Source organism: Phoxinus phoxinus (genome assembly GCF_949152265.1).
Source record: "Phoxinus phoxinus genome assembly, chromosome: 12".
In the NCBI taxonomy this organism is placed as follows: domain Eukaryota; kingdom Metazoa; phylum Chordata; class Actinopteri; order Cypriniformes; family Leuciscidae; genus Phoxinus; species Phoxinus phoxinus.
In genome coordinates this window covers 35,066,059-35,092,534 of record NC_136887.1, presented here as the reverse complement: position 1 = coordinate 35,092,534, position 26,476 = coordinate 35,066,059, and the positions used below count along the sequence as shown (strand labels likewise).

At 39.2% G+C, this 26,476-nt stretch overlaps 2 protein-coding genes across 2 annotated transcripts in view; both read left to right on the top strand.

The window, feature by feature from the left end:
• Positions 1-315: 315 nt before the first annotated feature.
• On the top strand, positions 316-13,752 carry dele1 (DAP3 binding cell death enhancer 1). The gene is made up of 12 exons (XM_079630301.1): positions 316-477; positions 1,167-1,293; positions 2,213-2,309; positions 2,831-2,963; positions 4,458-4,643; positions 4,725-4,759; positions 6,818-6,899; positions 6,990-7,132; positions 8,949-9,110; positions 10,282-10,374; positions 10,463-10,616; positions 12,089-13,752. The coding sequence occupies exons 1-12, from the start codon at positions 447-449 to the stop codon at positions 12,322-12,324; spliced, it is 1,479 nt and encodes a 492-aa protein (XP_079486427.1). The 5' UTR covers positions 316-446; the 3' UTR covers positions 12,325-13,752.
• A 572-nt stretch (positions 13,753-14,324) lies between these two features.
• apbb2a (amyloid beta (A4) precursor protein-binding, family B, member 2a) overlaps positions 14,325-26,476 on the top strand; it is a 31,241-nt gene continuing 19,089 nt past the window's right edge. The window contains 9 exon segments of the mRNA XM_079629951.1: positions 14,325-14,482; positions 16,428-17,440; positions 20,361-20,470; positions 20,735-20,863; positions 21,803-21,936; positions 22,023-22,083; positions 24,518-24,652; positions 26,329-26,434; positions 26,437-26,455. Coding sequence (XP_079486077.1) covers positions 14,334-14,482; positions 16,428-17,440; positions 20,361-20,470; positions 20,735-20,863; positions 21,803-21,936; positions 22,023-22,083; positions 24,518-24,652; positions 26,329-26,434; positions 26,437-26,455 — 1,856 coding nt within the window. The 5' untranslated portion in view covers positions 14,325-14,333.

The window sequence follows — 26,476 nt, the reverse complement described above, 5'->3', positions numbered from 1 at the left end:
TCATTTTTGGTTTCCCAAAGAACCTTTCAGTGATCAGTTCTTAAAAGAACCATTTTTTTAGTGGAGTGGAAAGATTCCATGAATGTTATGGATCCATCAATGCCAATAAAGAACCAATAATAACAGACCGGTCACTACAAACCCATTATGATATTATGGTGGAGATATCTAGTTCTGTTGATCTTAAAATAATAATAATTATTATCTTCTTAAACATAATTCGCTACTGTAGGTGGCAGGTGTGTGTGTGTGTGTGTGTGTGTGTGTGTGGCGACCTCTGGCGGCCGTAAATTGAACTTCGCTCTCGTGTTGTTTAGTGTTGTTGCGTCATTTCCGCCGGTCGCCCTTCGCTGAGCGTCTCCTGTAACTCGTGACTGTCAGAGAGAAACATGGCGTGAGTTTATTATTAATCCTCATAAACACGGAAAACCACAGCAGCGACCGACATGTGGAGGATCCAGAGTTTAGTGGGCAGAGGTGAGTGATTATTACACAGCATCAGCTCTCACACACTGATATATCGACACTGATGATACACTCATTTATTGTTATAATGTTTCATTGCATGCATGAGGTCTGTCAGCAGTGTGTCCGTTTCATTGACATGAACATGACTTTAGTTGTGTATTTATTAAATTATATAATTTTAATAAGTCTGAAGATACTTTCACTTTTGATTTGTGATCAGATCAAATGGCAAATATATAATCATCAAATGTCAGAAATCAAACTCTGTCTTTTGCATCATATGTGGATTTGCTCACATCTATAGACTGACAGATTTGCTTTACTGATTCGTGGAGACGTGTAACATATCAACAAAAACAAAAACACAGGGAGAACACACACACACACACACACACACACTGACAAACACACACACAGTCAGTCAGACACTCACAAACACACACACACACACACTCTCTCACTCACTCACACACACTCACAGTCAGACACTCACTCACACACACACACTCACTCACTCACTCACTCACTCACTCACTCACTCACACACACACACACGATTTGCACGATTCATAACAGTGTGAACTACGATATCTTTCGTGCACGAAATCTGTGCATTTTCACAACTGATGTTGCAATTGTCGGTTCATAAAACACTCGTGTGTGTGTGTGTGTGTGTGTGCTTTGCTCTGGACCCGCAGTGTTGAGCCGCTGCCATGGAAACTCTTCACTACGACTCTCGCAGGGACACTCACACACACATGTGGAGGACGAGCTCATCAACTCCTCCATCCTGACCGGAGGACGACACGCTTCTGACAGCAGCAGGTACACACACACACACACACACACACACACACACACACACACACACACTATCCATACCCCTGAACCTACTCATAACACACACACACTCATCAACTCCTCCGTCCTGACCGGAGGACGACACGCTTCTGACAGCAGCAGGTACACACACACACACACACACTATCCATACCCCTGAACCTACTCATAACACACACACACTCATCAACTCCTCCATCCTGACCGGAGGACGACACGCTTCTGACAGCAGCAGGTACACACACACACACACACCAACCCTACCCCTTAACCTACTCATAACACACGCACACACACTCATCAACTCATCCATCCTGACCGGAGGACGACACGCTTCTGACAGCAGCAGGTACTCACACACACACACACACACACACACACACACACACACACACACACACACACACACTATCCATACCCCTGAACCTACTCATAACACACACACACACTCATCAACTCCTCCATCCTGACCGGAGGACGACACGCTTCTGACAGCAGCAGGTACTCACACACACACACACACACACACACACACACACACACACACACACACTATCCATACCCCTGAACCTACTCATAACACACACACACACTCATCAACTCCTCCGTCCTGACCGGAGGACGACACGCTTCTGACAGCAGCAGGTACACACACACACACACACACACACACACCAACCCTACCCCTTAACCTACTCATAACACACGCACACACACACTCATCAACTCATCCATCCTGACCGGAGGACGACACACTTCTGACAGCAGCAGGTACACACACACACACACACAAATTACCCCGACCGCTAAACCTACCCATCTCACACACACACACACACACTCGTGTGATCTGTGATGCGAACCTGCAAAAAAATCGTGGATTTACGCTGTGTCTGTCTCTCAGTTCTCAGAGGGATCGAGATGACCAGAGACGGAATCGCTCATCTGAGTTCTGCTACTCTGGCCTGCCGAGATACTCCGCTCTCGACGCCGTGGGCTGGGTGAGGATCGGCCAATCAGAGGACAGGAACACACCTGCTCATTTATAATCAAAAAGTAGTGCAGGACAACGATTAACCACATCCAAAATAAAGTTTGTGTTTACATTATATATATATATATGTGTGTGTGTACTGTGTATAATTATTCTGTATATGTAAATACACACACATGCATGTATATATTTAAGAAAAATTTGTTATTTATATATAAAGTATTTATATTTAATATAAATGATGTAAAAATCTATATATACATGCAAATATTTCTTAAACATATACATGCATATGTGTGTATTTATATTTATAGAATAGTTATACACACACACACACACACATATACTGTATATATATATATATGTAAACACAAACTTTTATTTCAGATGTGATTAATCGTTGTCCAGCACTGTCAGTAAGTGACCGTTCGTAACTGTGTGTGTGTGTGTGTGCGTGTGTGTGTGCGTGCGCGTGTGTGTGTGCGTGTGTGTGTGCGTGTGTGTGTGTGTGTGTGTGTGTGTGTGCAGGGCGCCGCTGCTGTTCTCTTCATGCAGCTCTGTCGCAGGATTCACTCCCGGTTTTCCTCGCGTGCGGATCAGAACCGGATCAGAGACGTCGGACTCACACAGAAATGCTCCTACAAGGTCCTGATTGACATCTGTGAGTCAGTCACACACACACTGTGACCCCTGCTGTCAGTCACACACACACTGTGACCCCTGCTGTCAGTCACACACACACTGTGACCCCTGCTGTCAGTCACACACACACTGTGACCACTAAAACATTGACATTAGAAACATATACAGTCAAACCTAAAATTATTCAGACACCAGATATCATTTTTGATATTTTCTTTGTACTAGTGTGTGCAGGACACCTCTGGGGTATTTCAGGTCAAAAATGCCCCGAAGCGTTTAAATAAAAAAAAATAAAAAAATCGTAGCTTCATCGGAATGGTCCGAAACTTGGTGACTTTATTGGTACTTGGTATATGAACACCCCAAAGAATTGGGGACATGATTTGATAAGTCTAAGTGGTCGTAAAAAAAATAGTCACACTCAGTAACCTTCGGGTCAATAATGACCCCCATAGGAAATGAATGGGAAATTGGCAAAAATATGAAAATACAGAGTTTTTTTGTGCATACAATCTACAAATCAGCCAGGATGCAGAAAAAAGAAAAAAGGACTCAACAGTGAAGGGGTGAATCTCTAAAACATCAAGAGCGCAAAACAGACAAAAAACACACACACACACACACACACACTTATACAAACACAAAAACACATGCACACACAAATGAACGCGTGTCATTCCAAATGCTAATTTTGGGAAATGTGTGAAATAAAAGCAATTATTTACCAACCAAACAAACAAAAAACTTTACAAAAATAGTCTTTGAGAATCTCTATTTATATATTAAAATCCACAACCTGAAAAAAATGGGGAAATATGTGCAAAAACAACTAGAATTCACAAGCCTTTCTTAAAATATGATATTGCACAATAATTATGCTCACTACATCCACCAGATGGCACTAATCTGACTTCAAAATTGTTTTCTATAGGCCTAGTCTCTACTTTAACCTGAAATACAGCATTACAAATAAAAATAAATTCTATTATATTCAATGGGGGAAAAAAATGGATCATAATTATTGCATAAATATTAATTATTATCATCAAATTCTCTCAAAACACCAAAGAAAAAATATTATTGAACAAAAATACATTTAATTGATTTTGCTGGGAAAAAAAAAACTGAATCCCGCCCTCCGGGTCATTTTTGACCCGAAAGTCCTGAGTGTGAATCATAAAGGAAGTACCCTAGAGGGTTATGTGAGGAGAGCAAAAATAAAGTAAACTGTGACATATTATACCCAATAATTCATACAGTGACTACCAGTAAAAATTATTTAAGAAAAATACCAAAAATTATTCAGACACTTTGACCTGATCATGTTTTGCTCAAAGTTATCTGACATTATCAAGATTAATTTGTTCTGACATATTTTATCTCTGAGTTCTTGTCATATTTTATTACCGTGTTCTAAACTATAGTGAATAATAATCTGTGATAATGTGTGAAATGTTGAAGGAGTCTGGAGACATCTTGGTTTGACTGTACGTACACCTTCACACATGCACAGTGTCGCGCGAGAGTGTTTTGTCGGGTGGAGTGGCGGTGAAGTGCCTGCGGGGGGCGCTGCAGACTCCAGAGCCCAGTGATGACACCAGCAGGAGTCATGACAACAGTGACATCAGCAGTGATGAGGATCTGACCTCTGACCTGCAGACGACACACACCTCTGAGACAGCGGGCCCGTCACACTCCGGTCAGAACCGGCACGCTTACAGAGTCCTGTAATAACCATGTGACCTGCACTAGAAGCTGACTCTCGACTCTTTTCTTACAGAGGAAACTCTTTTTCCTGAACCAGCCAAACCAGAGGTACGATTTTACACCAGTTTGTTAATATGGGATAGATGTAGAATTCAGAAACCAGTGTTATTAGCGACACCGGTGGCGATTAAGGGAACTGCACAGGGGGCAGTGTTCCGGAAGACATCGAAGCTTCCCCGGGCGCCGCCATTGGCTAGCGGACCCCCGCCTGCTGTTAGCATTGCATTGACTCCCATTCATTTTGGCGTCACTTTGACAGCGAATAACTTTACATCTGAGGCGTTTAAAGACACCATTTGTCCATTGTTTGGACATGTGACATTTAATTTGACAACATTTTAAGGATGTGTTGTGCAAATATCTTTATATTATATAATTATACTTCCATTTTAGTTAACTTTCTTTCCAGTGCAAAACAATAGTACATTAAAAAAACTGCTAATAAAGAAAATATATATTTTATATATATTACCTGTTTTTTTTATGTATTATTGTTTTGTACTGGAAAGGAAATATTGCGCTCAAATAATGCATTCAAGCAATACAACACCTGTATATATGCACAAGGAAAATGGCTAATGTAGTTTTTCACCACAAATTCTGCTGTTAAACACAATTAAGTTGAAATGATGCAGGTTGAAGGGTTCAAGAGAAGCAAATATTATATATATGCACAAGGAAAATCTCACAGAAACAAATAAACCTCCAGACTAAGCACATTGTGCAGCTATTTCCCATTCAATTCTGTATTTTTGTGCTCTTTTTCGCCGGCTGCTTGGAAGTAACGTTAGTCATTTTTACATTTCCCGCTGTGGTCACTTGTCATCATCGTTGCTACGATACATGACTCACAATGACTGAAACGACCAATTAAAAGGGCATTCTCTGATGACGTTCCAAGATGTTAAAAACGCGACGCTGATCATAGACAAACGGGGAGAAATTAGTATCTACCGCACGCACCGTCTGTTTTTTTTCTTATCATAGCCTACAAATGTCTTCGTTCATAGTCTGACATATATTAGAAACTATGTGTGTGTCTGTCACGGATATGCACTGAATTGATTCTCAAAAATACAGAACAAAGTGCGTTCCGTATCGGTTCAATACGGAACAAGACTTTTATGTGTCAAATACGGGACGATTCCGTATTATACAGAACGGTTGGCAACCCTACCCGGGCGCCGCCATTGGCTAGCGGACCCCCGCCTGCTGTTAGCATTCCATTGAATCCCATTCATTTTGGCGTCACTTTGACAGCGAATAACTTTACATCTGAGGCGTTTAAAGACTCCATTTGTCCATTGTTTATTTCTAAAGAAACTCGACAATGTATAAAAGGCTCCATTACCTTGTATCTTACGTTATGACCTCGTATAATTTTTTATTTGTAAAAATAGGCTAACGATTGCGTCATAACCACGCGACTCGGGGGGATGTGGAGACATAAAGTCAAGGGAGAAGCCCATAGAGAGTGATGAAGTTGCTCCCGCTGCTAGCTCATGGACAGCTAATGCTAATGCTCACGCTCTCCGTCTCTGAGAGATCTGGAAGGGAATGATTCAGATTTTTCTCGGCACAGCTACTAGAAGACCCACAGCTGTCAGACAGGCTCACGTCACATACACGTCGTCAAGCTCAGTTTGAGTCTGCGCAGTTCGCCTGGCGATCAGGAAGTGATGTTTCTAACGGGCTTCACTTTTCTCCGTTGAAACCTGTGGGGTCGCTGTGTCCATCTTATATACTGCCTATGCTCGTGCATAGACTAAAATACGCTAAAAGCAAGCTCTCGCGTGCCATCTGAGCTGTTTTGGGTCGGAGTGTAGACCATCTCCTCTTCTTTTGCACTTTTTCCTGTAGTGGCGATTAGCAAACAGCGTTGCATTACCGCGCGCCGCTTTCTGTATCGGAGTGTGTATCTCCTGTGACTGACAGTGTTCGCCGTCTGACTGTGTGCACTGACCCGTGACGTCCGCTTCCCAGAGAAAGTTTGGTTCACACATCGGCAACACTAAACCTATAATAAATCAAAACTCTCACATATCGCCTCTTTTAAACATGTTCTGCTGTAGATTAACCCTTCATCATCCCGTGTGTTTCCTGCAGGAACGTCTCACACCCGATGAAGCCGCGCAGAACTTGAGACGCGTGGCGGACAGCAGCGTACCCATAATCCTCAACATCATCGGTAATGCTGACGACACACACACACACACACACACACACACACTCCGTCAGAGGACGCTGTGAGGACATCTGAACACGTGTGGTGTTGCAGGTCTGGAGAGCGCTAAAGCGGGCGATCACGAGACGGCGTTCTCCTGTTTCCTGGCTTCGGCTCAGCGCGGCTACAGCAAAGCTCAGTTTAACGTGGGAGTGTGTTACGAGAGAGGACGTGGAGTACGGCGAGACCACAGCAAGGTAAACACACCTGTGTGTGTCTCACGTCTAGTCAGGTCTCCTTCATTTATACAGCGCTTTAACAGTATAGAGTTTCACAGCAGCTCTACAGAGATCACAGGAGATTACAGTAACAGTGTTCAGGCTTTACAGCAGCTCGAGAATACAGTTATTGTCCAGATAAAGTTAGTTTTGATCGATTCACTTCCGTTGTAAAGATCATTAGTTATTAATTTAGCGGCCGCTAACACGACACCGTTCTAACAGAAAACAGAAACTTTAATGTGTTCTTGAAGTTCATTCACACACACCATGAAACAGGTTTTAAGGTGCAAGTGTTGAAAATTTGTGAAAACGTTATTATCATCACAGCGTAAGCTTCAAAACCGCGAATCTGTGAAAGCGCTGACGCCGTGCACATGCGTATCACGTGTTTAATCTATGAGTATGCACGTTTAATATATATGTGCACGATATTGAAGAAAGATGCGATAACTCATTAAATAATATGATATTCGATATGTGATACCATAATGCTTAAAGTGTGTAAAATAAACATAAATTATATTTAAAAATATAGTTAAAATTATATAACCTACATGTTTTTCACATTCTTTTTGTGAGAAGAAAACATCCTTACAGCTTCTGAAAGTGCTTTACTGTAGCGTAGAAGTAGTTCTGGGCGGTATACCGAAAACCGGTGTATATTTAATTAAAGAAAAAACGAAATTTAAATAAAGAAAAAACGAAATTTAAATAAAGAAAAACGAAATTTAAATAAAGAAAAACGAAATTTAAATAAAGAAAAACTAAATTTAAATAAAGAAAAACTAAATTTAAATAAAGAAAAAACTAAATTTAAATAAAGAAAAACTAAATTTAAATAAAGAAAAAACTAAATTTAAATAAAGAAAAACTAAATTTAAATAAAGAAAAACTAAATTTAAATAAAGAAAAAACTAAATTTAAATAAAGAAAACGAAATGAATTTTTTTTTGTGTATATAAAATATAAAATTTGCATAAATATTTTTGTGAAATTTGCACAGTAAAAGTTCTGTATTTTGACTGCAATTGTCTTTGCATTCTGATTCCTCACTTCATTAGAATCATGACTGGCTCTTATTTGTAAACAACAGCATCATTTTCTGTGGCCATGCAAACCTGTATTACTACTAGGGTGGAATTATTCTACAATATTCACTAATGACAGTAAAATAGACCATCCTAAGTCGATTTACTGCAGTAATTCCTCTCTCAACCAGTAGAAAATGCATTGAACACATGATTATGCATGAAAAAAAAAACCCGTCATAAACCGGAAAACTGGCATAATTAAAAAAAAAAAAAAACGTGATATACATTTTTGGTCAAACCGCCCAGCATTAGTAAGAAGTGTTATTTTAACATCAGTGTAACCCACGGGGTTCAGGTTATCCTACATTAGGGTTATTAACAACAGAAACTCAATAATCAAATATAAAAAATTAAACCCTGCTTAGTTTTCACTGTATGAATTAAATACTGATTCTTATTAAAGCTACAAGAGTTATTCAGCCGAGAGCGAGTGATCTTCTCTCTGTCTCTTGCTCATGACCAGTTATTGCAAGCCGGTGCGATATGCATATCGAGATATATTTTGATAATTTGGATATATTGTGCAGCGCTAGTGCGCAGACGTCTTTCTTTTCAAATTGACCTCAACAAATGACTTGTCTGGCCTTTAAAATCCATAATACTGAATTGTTTTGTTGCATCCGCGCATCCATGTGAACTGGAACTGAATGTTTTTAGATAGTCTCTCCCGTGTGTATTCACACATGCCTGTGGTCTCTCAGGCGGTGCTTTACTACAGGCGCGCCGCAGTCGCTGGCCACCGTCAGGCTCAGTATCGCTGTGCCAAACTCCTCCTGAACAGCAGAGGGCAGCAGAGCGCAGAGACCGACTCGGACGCGGTGCTGAACTTCCTCTACGCAGCTGCAGACGCCGGACTCACCGAGGTACGGATCATATCTACACTGATTAAAGGCAGGGTTCCTCAAACTCGGTCCTGGACAGTTTAACTCCAACCCTGATCAAACACACCTGAACAAGCTAATCAAAGTCTTCAGGATCACTAGAAACTCACAGCTAGGTGTGTCTGATCAGGGTTGGAGTTAAACTCTGCAGGACAGTGGATCGAGTTTGAGGAACCCTGGATTAAAGGGATAGTTCACCTAAAAATGAAAATTAGCCGTTATTAATAAAGTTAGCCCCTCAGTAAAGTAACTGATGCATGAGGTCTTTACAGGCACATGTCCCCATGTAGATCTAAGCAAGACAGAGAGGGATATATAAAAAAATAACCACATATTTTAGCGCATCTCTCAGCCTAGACCTCTCGGTATATGGTCAAGGGCCCTGTGATGCAACTTTTGTGAAGTTTGGGGCCCCTAGGACGACCAGGGGCCAAACGGGACACACTGATTTCCACTGTTTTTGGTGGACAGCACTCAAGACAGGGCCTAATGTCCCCAAGTTCACTTTCGTCATGGGACAGTGTCCAGAGTACCGTGTCACTTTGACCTTGTTTAAACGTGATTGGCCCAAAATTGATGGTCATCCATGAACCGCCATTGAATAAGTTGCGAGCATGACGTCGGAAACACAGGGGTCAAAAAAGACGCAGGGCCTCGAAATTTGGTACAGGGGACCATCAAGGGCCCTCAAATCGGGCCCCCGAGTTTCCCGGCTCTAGATGCTTCCCGAGCCTGTTAACCCTTGGGAAAGTAACTACTAGATGAGGCATTAACAGGCACACGCCCCATAGAGATGTTTAAGAAATAAATATATATTTTATCGTATCTAACAGCCTAGCCCTCTCAGTATATCGTTGAGGGTCCGTGATGTGACTTTTTGTGCGGTTTGGGGCCCCTAGGATCTCCAAATGGGGCCGGTGTTCGGTGGAGAGCTCTCAGACAGGTCCGAGTGTCTCGATGGTTTGTAGTTCTGTTTTTTTTTTTTTTTATGTTTTGTGGGTGGGTTCTTTTGATTTAGACTAGTATGCAAGCACACAGAATACTTTAGCAACCACACAACAACAGATGAATAATCTGCCGTCCCTTAAAGTGTGTGTGTGTGTGTGTGTGTGTGTGTGTGTGTGTGTGTGTGTGTGTGTGTGTGTGTCTCCAGGCTCAGGTGTATCTGGGTGTCGTGTTGTCTCGGGGTTCGGAGTGGGACGAGAAACGGTCCGTTCACTACTTCAGGATGGCCGCTGAGCGAGGGGTAACACTCTCATCTTCATACTCTATACTAATGATGTGCTTTTTATGAATAAAGCTTTATCGTGTTTGTCACGTGTGTGTGTGTGAAGGACAGCGGTGCTCTGGTGTGTCTGGCTCAGTGTTACGAGAAGGGTTTCGGCGTGTCTCCGTGTGTCCAGACCGCAGTCACGCTGTATCAACAAGCAGAAGCCCGAGGAAACCAGCAGGCCAAAGACGTCCTGAGAGACCAGCGCAGCGGAGAGGGTGAGAACACACATCTGACTGATTATACATGTGACCCTGGACCACAAAACCAGTCACAAGGGTCAATCTGAAAGCTGAATAAATCATCTCTCCATTGATGTGTGGTTTGTTAGGATAGGACAATATTTGGTCGAGACACAACTATTGTAAATCTGGAATCTGAGGAGCAAAAAAATGTAAACATTGAGAAAATCTCCTTTAAAGTTGTGAATTTATGTTCACGATTGTGCTGCATTCACTCACAAAAATACATGTTTTATATATTTACGGTAGGACATTTACTAAATATCTTCATGAACATGATCTTAATATCCTCATGATTTTTGACATAAAAGAAAAATGGATAATTTTGACCCGTACAGTGTATAGTTGCTATTGCCACAGATATAGCCGTGCGGCTCCAGACTGGGTTTGGGTCACAGGGTCACATGTGAATTGAGAGGCTGTCTGGATGTAATACAATTGTTTTTTTGACCACAAGATGGCGCTGTCCTAAAACTTTGAGTACCTTCAGGGCGTTGCGCTGCAAAAAATGCTTTTCTTACTTAGTATTTTTGTCTCGTTTCCAGTCCAAATATCAAAAAATTCTTAAATCAAGATGCATTTACTAGATGAGTAAAATTACATAAGATATTAAGTCTTGTTTTCTGGGGAAATAAATCAAAATGAAGTGAGTTTTTGCATAAAACAAAGCTAAATTATCTGCCAATGGGGTCAGAAAAATAATCTAGTTTCTGTTTGAATTAACATCATTTTTCTGACCCCATTGGCAGATAATTGCGCTTTTTTTATGCAAAAACTCACTTCATTTTGGTTTATTTCCCCAGTGTGTGTCGAAGACAGGTTGTGTATCGCTTGAATTTTAACGATTCCGATTTCGATTCTGCTTATCAATTCCAATTCTTATCGATTCCAAAAAGGCAAAAAACTAAAAACAAAACATAGATATCATTGACACTTACATGAGGAACGTTTGCCTGTGGTTTAAAAACACCATAGAAGAACAACTAGCCGAACTAATATAAATATAAAGCATTATTAAAGAAAATAAACAGTCAGTAGACTAATTAAAAAAAAAAAAAAAAAAAAATTAGCAATCGCAATAAATAGACAAAACTGAACAAAGATACGATTTAAATAAACCGTGTTTTAAGATTTGTAGTTATTCAGGTACAGGAACTGTAATCACATGTAAAACTAGATAAAATATACATTACAAATATAGTTACAAAAGTTACACGAGTGCATTTTCTCTTTGTTTGATTAGTGTTGTTATAGAGACGGCAGGAGGTTTATTAGGCTACTGTCACTTTAAGAGCTGCTCAGATCCAATACACTGAGACACATGAACACTCTCTCTCTCTCTCTCTCTCTCTCTCTCTCTCTCTCTCTCTCTCTCTCTCTCTCTCTCTCTCTCTCTCTCTCTCTCTCTCTCTCTCTCTCTCTCTCTCTCTCTCTCTCTCTCTCTCTAGTCTTGCGCTCGATCCGATCTGCGCCATGCTTCTCTGTGATTGGTCAACTGCATCTGAACGCCATCACTCCTCAAGAGACCAGCGATGACGAGAAGCCCCGCCCACAGCATCGATCTGACTGTCAATCAAAGCCACTTCCTCACTCCTGGAGCACAGGAAGTCTGAGTTCACTGTCGGCAGTCACGCTTCAGACGCTCAGAGCTGACAGCAAGGTTTGGCCGCTAGGAGTGCGATAACCTGATGATAACCTAGAAACACACACACACAGCACAGGTTATGATGGACACTACCTGACGAGGATCAGATCTGACACATGAATGTTCTCGGCCAATCAGAGAAGAGCTGCTGAGTGCAGAGCTCTGTGATTGGTTGATTGGTTATCTATGAGATGTGATATATTTTTGTCTGCTACTGTGGGAGTGGGAATCTCTTTATTATAATGTGTGTGGTTTTGTATATATTTGTGTGTTTGGTTATGAAGAGTGTGTGTGAATACTGCAGGAGTGTGTTTCTGCAACGGAATAATGATGTATAAAAGGTCAGTGTGAATTTATCTCACAATTCTGTCTAAATATTTTGGGCAGAAAAACAGATGTTAACTTTTCAGGAAAAATATCAGAATGGCAAGATATAAAGATATATATATATATATTATATAGATATATAAGTTATAAACTCAGAATTTTGAGTAAAATATTTAGAATTGTGAGATATAAATTATGATATAAACTCAGAATTTTGAGCAGAATTGTGAGATATAAATTATGAGTTATAAACTCAGAATTTTGAGGAAAATATTTAGAATTGTGAGATATAAATTATGATATAAACTCAGAATTTTGAGGAAAATTGTCAGATTTGTGAGATAAAAATTATGAAATAAACTCAGAATTTTGAGGAAAATATTTAGAATTGTGAGATATAAATTATGATATAAACTCAGAATTTTGAGGAAAATTGTCAGATTTTTTTAGATATAAACTCATAATAAACAATAATCAGAATTCTGAGATTTAAATCACGAGATATAAACTCATAATAAACAATTGTCAGTCAGAATTGCGAGATATAAACTCATGATAAACTATAATCAGAATTATGAGATGAAAACAAGCAATATTGTGAAAGAGTTTCCTCTGTTTTTATCCCGTGGCAGAAACGAGCTTCCGCAGAACACAGAGAGACTGAGAATGAGTGCGGGTTTACTGAGCATGTAGAGCGTGATGTGCAAGAATAAGCTTTTCTCTTTATTAATGTGTGTGTGTGTGTGTGTGTGTGATCTGTTGTCAAACTGCCTTGTGAAGGTCACATGGTGCTTTTATTCATAAGTCATATTCCTGTTTTTAAGAAGAGTTGAACACATTGTTTACACGATTACACTAAAGCCGTAAGCTCACATATTCATCCAGAAGCAGAATTATTATTCATTATCAAGACATTTACACCATTTTTCTATTAAATTAATTGCATGTGCCAAAGATTTAATTAAGATATGTGCCTTCATTAGATTACACACAAATTCAAGCCAACAGCGTTCTGTCACTAGTATTAAATATCAGAAATATTGCCGGTTTATCTTGATCTGTTCATCGCTTTGATCAGTTTATTGATAAAAACTTCATCCTAAAGCACTTGATAGAAATAAAGACTTTTTTTCTTACATGTGTGTTTGTGTTTGACTTTGACTGATATTCTCTTGAAGTAATATACATTGTTTTATACATTTGTTTACTACTTTAAACAATGGATGACGTGTTCAGAATCTCTACATTTAATTTGTACAGTAAAAAGTTTTACTGTAGTAACAAGTCAAGTCAGCTTTATTTATACAGCGCTTTTTACAGTACAGAGTGTTTCAAAGCAGCTTTACAGAGATAACAGGAAAATAATGCAACAAAGTGTGTTTCCAGAAGAGAATAGCGTCAGTCCAGCCGAAGGAAGTTCAGTGATGTTCATTTTTATGTTGTAAAAAAGTTATTAATTTAGCTGTTGAATGACTGTGGTTACTGTATTTTAAGCGAGTTAAATATAAATACTAATATACTATTTATATTAAATGCATTTATGAGGGTTGTTTTATGTTCAGATGAAATTTTTCATTGTAAATGTTTGAAAAATGTAATTAATTTTACACGCGACTTGTCTCATGAATATTAAGTTACGTTTCTATCACGCCCTGATTAATATTCATGCACTGGCTTGCGCTCAGCGCTCGGATTGGTCGGCGCGCGCGTCCGCGGAGCGCATGCGCAGAGAGCAGCGCATCCTGTGCGCGGTTGCGGAGAGGTCTCGCGTTGCGGGCGTCTGGACTTTAAAAGCGGGCGTCACCTCGCGTCTCCGCATCAGCGTCTTCAGAGAGAGAACAGCTGGAAGCCTCGCGGACACCCGGTGCTGGTGAGTGCTGTCTCTGAACAGATGACGTCATGTTCATACACGCGCGCGCGCGCAATCTTGGTTATACCGATTGATCCAATGCATCTTCGTTGCAGCAACTTTATAGAATTGAGGATTGGATTGAGTTTGACATGCACTGGACGCGCGTTATGAGCGTGACTTGACACTTCTCACTGTCACATCACATGTGCGAATATGTGTGTGTATGATCGTGTGAGATGATGATGATGATGATGCATGGAGCATTTGTTGCAGAGTGTGTGTGTTTGTCCAAGTTCTGATGTGCGTCATTAAATGTTTTGGGCCGATCTGTCAAGATCAAACAGCAACTTCTGTGCATGCGCTACATGATGATGTCATCGCTGGATTTGGCCAAATTTACACAATATTCACTTTTAATATGTTGCATTTCCAATTCTATGGCTAAATGATTATAATTAAAGCGATATCGTTGGATATATGCAATGCATACACTGTATTACACCAGTTGAGTCTTGCATTTTTGCTGTTATGATCCATTTTTAATTTTATTGCATTGAGGATTATAATCAAAATTAGCAGTTACTAGTGCCTTACATTTGATTGCATACAGGATTATGATTAAAGAGTTGTATGAATGATCCATGAGACTTCACTAGTATAGTACAGTATTGCATAATAATATAGTGAGTGTCCTGCATGATTCCTGTAATATCAGATTTCAATTTTTATTTGTATTGCATATGAGTTCGAATATTCAATCATTGCTTTACTGAAAATTATTGAGTCTTGCATTTTTACTGTAATATACAATTTTAAATTGAATTGCATATAGCATTATAATTAAAGTTTGTACATTCTGTTCCGAGAGTATTTTACTGTTGCTATGCAAGTAGAGTTATTGAGTTATTTTATGACATGTTGCATATCCAATTTTATTGCATATAGGATTATAATTAAATAGTTGTATGATTATAATTCAATAATGCATTACTGTATTATACTAGAGTCTTGCATTCTTGCTTTTATGTCCTATTTCAATTTAATGCATGTTTGATTACAATAAAAAGTTAAAATAAATAATTTTACTAGTGCCTTTTACTGAAGTTATTAAGTTGTGCATGTTTGCTGTTATATATATGTTATATAGAGACTAGTACAGTATTGCATAATATAATAAGAGTCACTGAGTCTTGCGTTTTTTGCTGTTATATCCAATTTCAGTTTTTATTTTTTATTGCATATAGGATTATAATAACACCATATAAGTGTTTTTGGTTAAAAAAATAATAATTCCAAGCATATTTAATGGCTAAATCATGCAGTACTTTACTGTACAATTATTGAGTTTTGCTGTTATATTTTATTTCATATTTTATTGCATATGCACATATAGACTATTTGTATTGTCCCCAAGATGTGTAAAAGTGAAAAATCTAAATTATACAAAAAATTACTTGATCCTTATGAGTTTAATATCTACGTGTCTTCTTGAATAACCTTATATTTATGAGTTATTAATGAAGACAATAACAAAAAATAACATTTTGATATACTGTATCACTGTTGAGATCAGTCAAAACTACAGCTTTTGGCTGATGCACAGAAAGTGTGTGTGTGTGTGTGTGAGAGAGTGTGTGTGTGTGTGTTTGTGTGTGTGTGTGTGTGTGTGTGTGTGTGATATTGCTGTATAATCACACTGATCTTCAGTCAAGATCTGCAGTAAACACATTTTCCGCCCCAGTTTGTGTGTGTGTGTGTTTGTTGCCGTATAACTTGAGACGCTGTGCTGACTGTGCAGTGCATGTAAAGGTGATTGAGTCACGCAAACACACAATGACACTTGAAACATGGCTGATTAACAGAAGAAAAGTAATTACTCGGTTGTAGGAATATTTTAGTTACTGTAAATTAAAGTTGACAGGACTTAGTGAAGCTAATTAACTATCGTTCTCACTCTTCACAGCCGATTTATCGTTGCAATGATGTCACTGCAGAAGCCTCCCCTCAGGCGCAGCGCATCGACCGTGGAATCGACCAATCACAGCGGCTCGTTGTTGACTCCGCCCACCTCCCTTAATTTACGCTCCTCCCACAACCAGCAGCTGAGCTGCGACACCATAAAGGAAGGCGTTGTCGCGGTTTCCAAGGAAGCGCAAGGCTCGTCGAAAAGTCGTCAAAACTACGCGTTGACGAATATTCAGAACGCAATGGGTTTAAGCCAAAACCCCGCCCCTTTGAGCCAAAGCCACGCCCCTTTGAGCCAAAGCCACGCCCCTGTGCACTTTAAACCCGCCCCGACCAAATCCGCATCGTCGTCGTCTCTCTACTGCTCCTCGCTTTCCTTTTCCACATCCAATCCCAAACTGGCCAAGAACGGCACTAACCTCCAGCTCAAAGAGGAGCAGATGGACCTCAACAAGAACGACAAGAACCTCCTGAGGAACAGCTGCGATTGGCTGGAGGGGAAGGACAACCAGAAGAACCCAGCGTTCAGAAGGAGGACCAAGAGCTTTCTAGAATACCATCGAGAGGAGGAGGCGTCCAGCAGTCCTAATAAAGACACGCATGTTGAGGAGAAACACCTCCTGCCTAAGCTGGAGGCGCAAACGTGGGCTAAAGAGAACCATGTGGAGGTTCACCTCACGCTCCCACAGAACCACCTGCTCCTGCTGGCCAGCGAAGAAGAGGAGGAGGAGGAGGAGAGTCCAGAGCCGGCGGACGTTTACGAGCACGTGCTTCGCCCCAACAACGAGCGCGTGAGCCGCGTCAGAGACGGGAACGTCGCTTCTCCCAGCGGGAAGGTCCAAATGATCCCGCCGTCCACGTTACGCCTGGAGCTGAGAGGAGACGAGGCCGAGGAGTCGAACGAGCGCCCGACGCGACCCGAGAAACAGCTGGAGGACGAGGAGGAGGAAGACTCCAGCTGGACGACGCTATCACAGGAGAGTCCGTCTGTGGGAACGCCTCCGGAGACAGGTGACCGTCTATTTACACTCATGCTGATCAAAAGCAGTGTTGGGGACAGTTACTTTGAAGAGTAATGCGTTACAATGTTGCATTACTACCTTAAAAAAAAGTATCTAATCGCTTTACTTAAGAAAAGTAATGCGTTACAATATTGCGTTACTCCCTTAAAAAGTATCTAATCGCTTTATTTAGTTACATTTAAAGAAAAGTAATGCGTTACAATATTGCGTTACTCCCTTAAAAAGTAACTAATTGCTTTATTTAGTTACATTTAAAGAAAAGTAATGCGTTACAATATTGCGTTACTCCCTTAAAAAGTAATTAATTGCTTTACTTAGTTACTTTAAAAGAAAAGTAATGCGTTACATTATTGCGTTACTCCCTTAAAAAGTAATTAATTGCTTTACTTAGTTACATTTAAAGAAAAGTAATGCGTTACATTATTGCGTTACTCCCTTAAAAAGTAATTAATTGCTTTACTTAGTTACATTTAAAGAAAAGTAATGCGTTACATTATTGCGTTACTCCCTTAAAAAGTAACTAATTGCTTTACTTAGTTACATTTAAAGAAAAGTAATGCGTTACATTATTGCGTTACTACCTTAAAAAGTAATTCATTGCTTTACTTAGTTACTTTTAAAGAAAAGTAATGCGTTACATTATTGCGTTACTACCTTAAAAAGTAACTAATTGCTTTATTTAGTTACATTTAAAGAAAAGTAATGCGTTACAATATTGCGTTACTCCCTTAAAAAGTAATTAATTGCTTTACTTAGTTACATTTAAAGAAAAGTAATGCGTTACATTATTGCGTTACTCCCTTAAAAAGTAACTAATTGCTTTACTTAGTTACATTTAAAGAAAAGTAATGCGTTACATTATTGCGTTACTACCTTAAAAAGTAATTCATTGCTTTACTTAGTTACTTTTAAAGAAAAGTAATGCGTTACATTATTGCGTTACTACCTTAAAAAGTATTTCATTGCTTTACTTAGTTACATTTAAAGAAAAGTAATGCGTTACAATATTGCGTTACTCCCTTAAAAAGTAATTAATTGCTTTACTTAGTTACATTTAAAGAAAAGTAATGCGTTACATTATTGCGTTACTCCCTTAAAAAGTAACTAATTGCTTTACTTAGTTACATTTAAAGAAAAGTAATGCGTTACATTATTGCGTTACTCCCTTAAAAAGTAATTCATTGCTTTACTTAGTTACTTTTAAAGAAAAGTAATGCGTTACATTATTGCGTTACTACCTTAAAAAGTAATTCATTGCTTTACTTAGTTACATTTAAAGAAAAGTAATGCGTTACATTATTGCGTTACTACCTTAAAAAGTATTTCATTGCTTTACTTAGTTACATTTAAAGAAAAGTAATGCGTTACAATATTGCGTTACTTCCTTAACTTTATGACCTGCCATAGAACAATTCCGCCAGATTATATCTTAGTATTTTTACATGCTGTGCTGTCATTCTTTAGAGCATTTTCATATGCCATACATCAAAACAATCCTTACACCCCCAATTTGAAGGCTATCTTTGTAATAAATCAATAGTAACTAGATAAAAAGCTGAAAAGTGCAATAAACCAAAAAAATTTATTAAAATTGTTTATTTTTTCTACATATTTTATTAAATACAGAAATATCGCAAATGTCAACCTCAAACTTGTCAATGTAAAAAATGAGCATAAAACACTTTAAAACTACACACAATTGATTTGAACTGTTTACATAAATTAGTTTGTAAGATACACTCATTCATCGGGCGCAAGTAGCAGCTAGTGTGCCAAAATCTCCGCGTCCGTGTACTTCTCTAGTCGTGCAGGCATGACGTCGCGCGTGCGTGTGTGTGAGAATGTGCTTGCATTTGTAAATGTGCGTTTGTATGTATGTGTAAAAGAGTAATAAATGATAAAATGACGAAGCAATGATAAAAAAGACAATAACGAAAGTAAATCGCATCAGAGTAGCTATCAGGTAGCAATGGGCATAGACATGGGAGTCAAATGTCGCATCTTGTGACGTCACAACATGCGACACACTCTGGGGTCATAGTGCATGAACGTGTATGAGCGTATGGGAAGACGTGACTGCGGATCGCAGATCTATAGAACATGTGTGCAAAGGACATGCAATGCGTTTTAGTGTTTTTATTTGAAAACGCATATTATGCTATTTGTGCAGACTCATTAGAGGGTGAAAACAACGCAACAGGAGCATGTTGGAGGCTCGATCGGAACGTGTAACGTCTCTGGTTTTGTGTGCAAAAATAATTATTGAGCTAGCCATTTGGTTTCAGTTTCTATCGGCTCTTAAACAGAGACACGCAAACGGGAGCGCCGACGCTCCCTTCGGTCTTAAAGGGTTAAAAAGTATCTAATCGCTTTATTTAGTAAGATTTAAAGAAAAGTAATGTGTTACATTATTGCGTTACTCCCTTAAAAAGTATCTAATCGCTTTATTTAGTTAGATTTAAAGAAAAGTAATGCGTTACATTATTGCGTTACTCCCTTAAAAAGTAATTCATTGCTTTACTTAGTTACATTTAAAGAAAAGTAATGCGTTACATTATTGCGTTACTACCTTAAAAAGTAATTCATTGCTTTACTTAGTTACTTTTAAAGAAAAGTAATGCGTTACATTATTGCGTTACTTCCTTAAAAAGTAATGAATTGCTTTACTAAGTTACATTTAAAGAAAAGTAATGCGTTACATTATTGCGTTACTACCTTAAAAAGTAATTAATTGCTTTACTTGGTTACTTTTAAAGAAAATAATGCGTTACTTTACAAGTAACTTAAAAGTTACTTAATTAGGTTACCTTTTTCAAGTAACTAGTAATGCGTTACACCCAACACTGATCAAAAGAACAGTAAAACTGTGGATTATTGTTATTATCATGAAATATGTTTTCTGTGTGAAGGTGTTTGGGAAGAGCCTCAGCTGAAGGAGTGTTTTTGGCCTGACCTGGAGGCGGGGCCACGAGTGAAGGGGGCGTGTCTTCCTGTGCCCTGCGCTAAGGCTCAGACTGAGGTACACACATTCACAGTCGTTTAGCAGACAGTTTTATCCAAAGTGACTTACAAATGAGGAATACAGCAATCTTCATGAGGCAATACACACGTTTCAGAATAATGCAAGCTTGAACAGGGGAGGAATAATGAAAGCATTGAAGATTTGTTGAGACACCGCGATGATCTTCAGCTCTTACCACTGTTTTCAAAAATAATGTGGGCCGGGACTTGATTTGTTAATTTGTGCTTATTTTTGTGTGCGCGCGTGTGTGTGTGTGTGTAGCGGCCCAGCAGTATCGTGTCCGACAGCTCTGTGGAGCCCGTTCCTTCATCCGCCTCGTCACCCTCCTCTTCCTCGCTGTGTTACGAGGCGATGGGACGCGCCGCCAGTTTCCTCAACAACAACTACCTGGTAAACATGTGAAAATAAAGACACATTTTGTTTGACGCAAATTTTATGATTTTATTTTGAGTTTAGTTCCGAACTTCAATCTGATCCGGTTCATGAGAACAAACGGAGAAATCAGCGGTTCAGAAAGCATCAGGTCACAGCGATGTGGATGTGTGCAGCAGATCTGCATTACCTCACGTCAGTCACGTGTGTGTGTTCATACAGCGCTTTACACACGAGCGCTTCACACACATGAAGAACACTGTCAGTCTCTCGGTGAGAACACCGCTTCAGTTTCTCCTGTCGAGCGTCTCTCCGGTGTGTGTTCATGTTTCACTCGCGTCTGAACCGAAGAAGTGAACCGGAGAAGATTCACACCTCGAAGAGGGCGGAGCCTGAGAGCCACGCCCACTCGTGACATCACCACGGGCCAATGAGAGTCCAGAGGCGTTTACCAGCCGGAGCGAACTTATCCAGAACGTTTCGAACTCCCGAAAACAAACTCAAAATGAACTTCATATTAGACTGAATTTGTTCAAAATAAAATAACAAGAATATCAGGGCGTTTATGCTGTAAACAAGGGAACCCTGTCAGTCTATTATTATTAATAGTAAATATAAATAGCATAGTTATAAAAATATAAAATATTTAAGTTAATATTAAAGCTTAAAACTGATTTGTGTACAAACATTTAAGTTGCACATATGGCAGTTTTTTTTAAATAATAATATTAAAATAATAACCTTCTAATGACATGACTGTTTCTATTTCAATTCATTTTTTGAAATATAAACATTTAAACAGTGGCTTTCATCATAACTTGTTTTCATAACCTGTTCTACACTTAATGTGTGTTTGGATAAATTAGTTAAGTTAAAATATAATGCATATGTAAATGAATATATGCTATGGAAGGCAAGCACATGTTTTCTGAGATTGGAGACTTGCGTTGTCTACAGGACCTGACGGAGACATGCGACTCCCGAGAGAAGCGGCGCGAGCGCGAGCGGCAGGAGGAGCGCGAGAGAGAGCGGCAGAGGAACCGAGAGAGTTTAGGAGCTCACGGCGGCCCGTACAGCTTCATCAACCACAGGTGAAGCTCCACACCTGTACATCTTGAGGAATATTAATCATAAACCCGCAGGACAGAAGCGTCATGATGATGTGTATCCTCCTCAGAGCTAAAGTCCCATCAGCCCCTGCAGACACCGTCATTCCCATCAACGACCCGGAGACACAGGTGATCACACACATCAATATTAACACAACTTTAACAAGAATTATATTTTGGTGCTCAGCATTAAACAATGATGAGGGATGACACAAAATCACAGACTTCACAAATAAATAAAAAATAATAAAATAATATAAAATAAAGAATGATGAGGGATGAGATTAAATCACACAGACATCACAAGTAAAAATAATAATAATAATAATAATAACAACGAGGGATGACACAATAAAACACCACAAAATAAATAAATAATGATAATAGTAATAATGAGGGATGACTTAAAATAACATAGACACCAGAAATAGAAATAAAAAACAATATAAAATAAATAATAATAATGATGAGGGATGACACGAAATCACAGACATCACAGACTTCACAAATAAATAAAAGATAATAAAATAATATAAAATAAATAATAATGATGAGGGATGAGATTAAATCACACAGACATCACAATTAAAAAATAAATAAATAATAATAATAACAACGAGGAGTGACATAAAATAAAACACCACAAAATAAATAAATAATGATAATAATGATGACATAAAATAACATAGACACCAGAAATAGAAATAAAAACCAATATAAAATAAATAATAATAATAATGATGATGAGGGATGATAAAATCTCAGGCATCACAAATAAAAAAATATATAATATTAATATAAATGGTCTTGGTAATCTTAGTTAAATCCTGTGATGGTTTAATGTATTTGTTGTTTCTCTGTCATATAAGTGTGGAATCAGCACGTTTATCTCAGAACTAAATAGGGAAACATTAGGTTTAGAAGGTATCATTTTGGATTTATGGATATGAAATTTGCCCAAGAAGCACAAAATGACAACAGCATTGTCCTGGAGTCAGTGTGACATAACATGAACAGGACAATTTCTTTTTTGATTTCATTTAAATCAGTAAAAAACAGTAGGTAAGACCGGAATAGTTTTCAGAACCACAGAGCAGTTTAATAATGTATTATGAAGGATTTAACTGTAACTCTCTTGTTTGGAATCACTAAATGATTATATTATGGAAAGATATTAAAGGATAAAACTAGCAGCATAAACAGTGATATTTATCAACAGTGACGCCGTGTGGCGCTGCCTGGAACTACAGATGAGCAGGCGTTTGACGCAATGCATTGTGGGAACAGAAGAATGACATCATCTTTAGGTTCAATGAGAAACAGCTGATGTCTAATATACAAGATTGTTATATTTGAGATCTTTTCTTAATATTTGGAACACGTTTGTCCAATTATGTTACTTTAACTTTGATAAAAAAAACATTTAAAAAAATGTGGTTGATCAGATCAATAGGATTTATAGGGTTAAATAGATAGTTCACCCAAAAATGAAAATTAGCCCATGATTTACTCCCCCTCAAGCCATCCTCGGTGTATATGACTCTTCTGTCAGACGAATACAATCAGAGTTATATAAAAAAAATGTCTTGACTCTTTCCAAGCTTAAGCTTTATAATGGCAGTGAATGACTGTTTCTGTTTTGAAGTCCATATGTGCATCTGTCCATCATAAAAGTGCATCTGTCCATCATAAAAGTGCATCTGTCCATCATAAAAGTGCATCTGTCCATCATAAAAGTGCATCTGTCCATCATAAAAGTGCATCCGTCCATCATAAAAGTGCATCTGTACATCATAAAAGTGCATCTGTCCATCATAAAAGTGCATCTGTCCATCATAAAAGTGCATCTGTCCATCATAAAAGTGCATCTGTCCATCATAAAAGTGCATCTGTCCATCATAAAAGTGCATCTGTCCATCATAAATGTGCATCTGTCCATCATAAAAGTGCATCTGTCCATCATAAAAGTGCATCTGTCCATCATAAAAGTGCATCTGTCCATCATAAAAGTGCATCTGTCCATCATAAAAGTGCATCTGTCCATCATAAATGTGCATCTGTCCATCATAAAAGTGCATCTGTCCATCATAAAAGTGCATCTGTCCATCATAAAAGTGCATCTGTCCATCATAAAAGTGCATCTGTCCATCATAAATGTGCATCTGTCCATCATAAAAGTGCATCTGTCCATCATAAAAGTGCATCTGTCCATCATAAAAGTGCATCTGTCCATCATAAAAGTGCATCTGTCCATCATAAAAGTGCATCTGTCCATCATAAAAGTGCATCTGTCCATCATAAAAGTGCATCTGTCCATCATAAAAGTGCATCTGTCCATCATAAAAGTGCATCTGTCCATCATAAAAGTGCATCTGTCCATCATAAAAGTGCATTTCAAAACAGAAACAGTCATTCACTGCCATTATAAAGCTTGGAAGAGCCAGGATATTTTTTTATATAACTCTGATTGTAGTCGTATGAAAAAGTTGAGTGCAGTGTGCTGGTGTGTGTTCTGATGTGTGTGTTCTGATGTGTGTGTGTGCTGGTCCGCTGCACGCTGCAGGTGTTCTGGGTCCAGTATCTGGGCTGGCTGGAGGTCCGCGAGGCGGATCTGGTGTGTGGGAAGAGCGGCGCGGCGGTCAGCGACTGCATTCAGCAGCTACAGCGGCGCAGAGAGACAGACAGCGCGCGGACGAGGGTGAGACGGGTCACATCTCTCTCTCATACACTCACTCGCGCTGCTGGGGAGACTTACTCTGAAAAGTAATGCGTTACATTATGGCGTTACATAAAATGTAACAAATTGCTTTACTTGGTTACAGGTTTTTTTTTTATTATTACTTTTGCATAATTTTTTTCCACCTGGGCTGGGCTTATATTTTTGGGCAAATGTAAAGACCCTTTCACACCAAAAGTGAAATAATAATCCTCCGGCTGATGGAAATGCAGATTCACTCCTGTACAGTAGAGGGCGCCGCTCAAACAATCCTTCAGCTGATGATATCCTGGAGAACACAAGAATAGATACAGGAGAAACCAAGGAGGTAATCCATCCGCCGGAAACTGAAGCTTCCCCGCGGGCCGCCATTATAGCAGAGCATCTCCTGCTGTTAGCATTCCATTGACTCCCATTCATTTTGCCGTCACTTTGACAGCGAATAACTTTACATCTGAGGCGTCCAAAGACTCCATTTGTCCATTATTTATTTCTAAAGAAACACGACAATGTATAAAAGGCTCCATTACCTTGTATCGTACGGGATGGCCTCGTAGAAGCAGTTTTTGTAAAAATAGGCTAACGATTGCGTCATAACCACTCGACTCTCTGTCGCACTGTAGAGAAATTACCGTATAGACCGGCGGAGAAGCTCACGGGCAATCGGGGGACGTGGAGGCATAAAGTCTGATAAAGTGAAGGGAGAAGCCCACAGAGAGTGATAAAGTTGCTCCCGCTGCTAGCTCATGGACAGCTAATGCTCACGCTCTCCGTCTCTGCGGGATTCAGAAGGGAATGATCCAGATTTCTCTCGGCACAGCGACTAGAAGACTGACAGCTGTCAGACATGTTGCTCACGTCACCAAGCTCAGTTTGAGTCTGCGCAGTTCGCCTGGCGATCAGGAAGTGATGCTTCTAATTGACTTCACTTCTCTCCGTTGAAACCTGTGGGGTCGCTGTGTCCAGTTTATATACTGTCTATGGGAGAAAAACAAGTTTAACACTTACTTTACCAATAAAAACAAAAAAATCTATAATAATTTTTCCTTATGGTTTAACTGATCATCGAAGGTCAGAAGCAAGTACATTGGTCAATAAGTGAGATTAAATGCATAAACATGTAGGTTTTATTTAAAATATTTTGTTATTGGAGATAGTATTCTGATTCTGCATTTCCCTGATTTCATGCAATTTGAAGAATATTTAATCTTTTTTTGTGCAAGTGAGATGAGTAAATGCTCACATTTAGTCTAGAACTACAATAACTATCATGTTACACACACACACACACACACACACACACACACACACACGCCTCTGCACTTCTATTTCTCTCAACATGAGGACAGGAGAGCTGTCAGTCAATAATTGGGGAAACAAAGTAACTTGTGTGACTTATTTGAAAAAGAAACTCAGATATTTTGTTGTAAAGTTTAAAAGTAATGCTCCTGATGAAAAGTTTATTATTGTTACACACACACACACACACACGTTGGCTGTTGTTATGTATGTTTTGTTGGCCTTGGTTCTTGTTGTATCTGTCACCTGTAAATAGTATTTGTTTCCATAATAAATAAATAAAAAAGTATTGCTTTACTAGTTACTTGAGGAGTAATCTGATGACGTAACTCGCGTCTCTCTCGTTCTCTCTCGCTCAGAGACAGACGATGCTACTGGTCCTGCAAGATGTCACTCTCAGCCTCATCGACGCCACTGACCACACCCTCCTGCACTCTCAGCCAATCAGCTGCATCCGCGTGTGGGGAGTGGGCGGGGCCTCAGCAGGTCAGACACTTCCCCTCAAGC

Coding starts and splice junctions, on each gene's coding strand:
- dele1 (XM_079630301.1), top strand. CDS start 447: ATGTGGAGGATCCAGAGTTTAGTGGGCAGAG. Junction 478..1,166: donor CCAGAGTTTAGTGGGCAGAG/GTGAGTGATTAT, acceptor CTGGACCCGCAG/TGTTGAGCCGCTGCCATGGA. Junction 10,617..12,088: donor AGACCAGCGCAGCGGAGAGG/GTGAGAACACAC, acceptor CTCTCTCTCTAG/TCTTGCGCTCGATCCGATCT.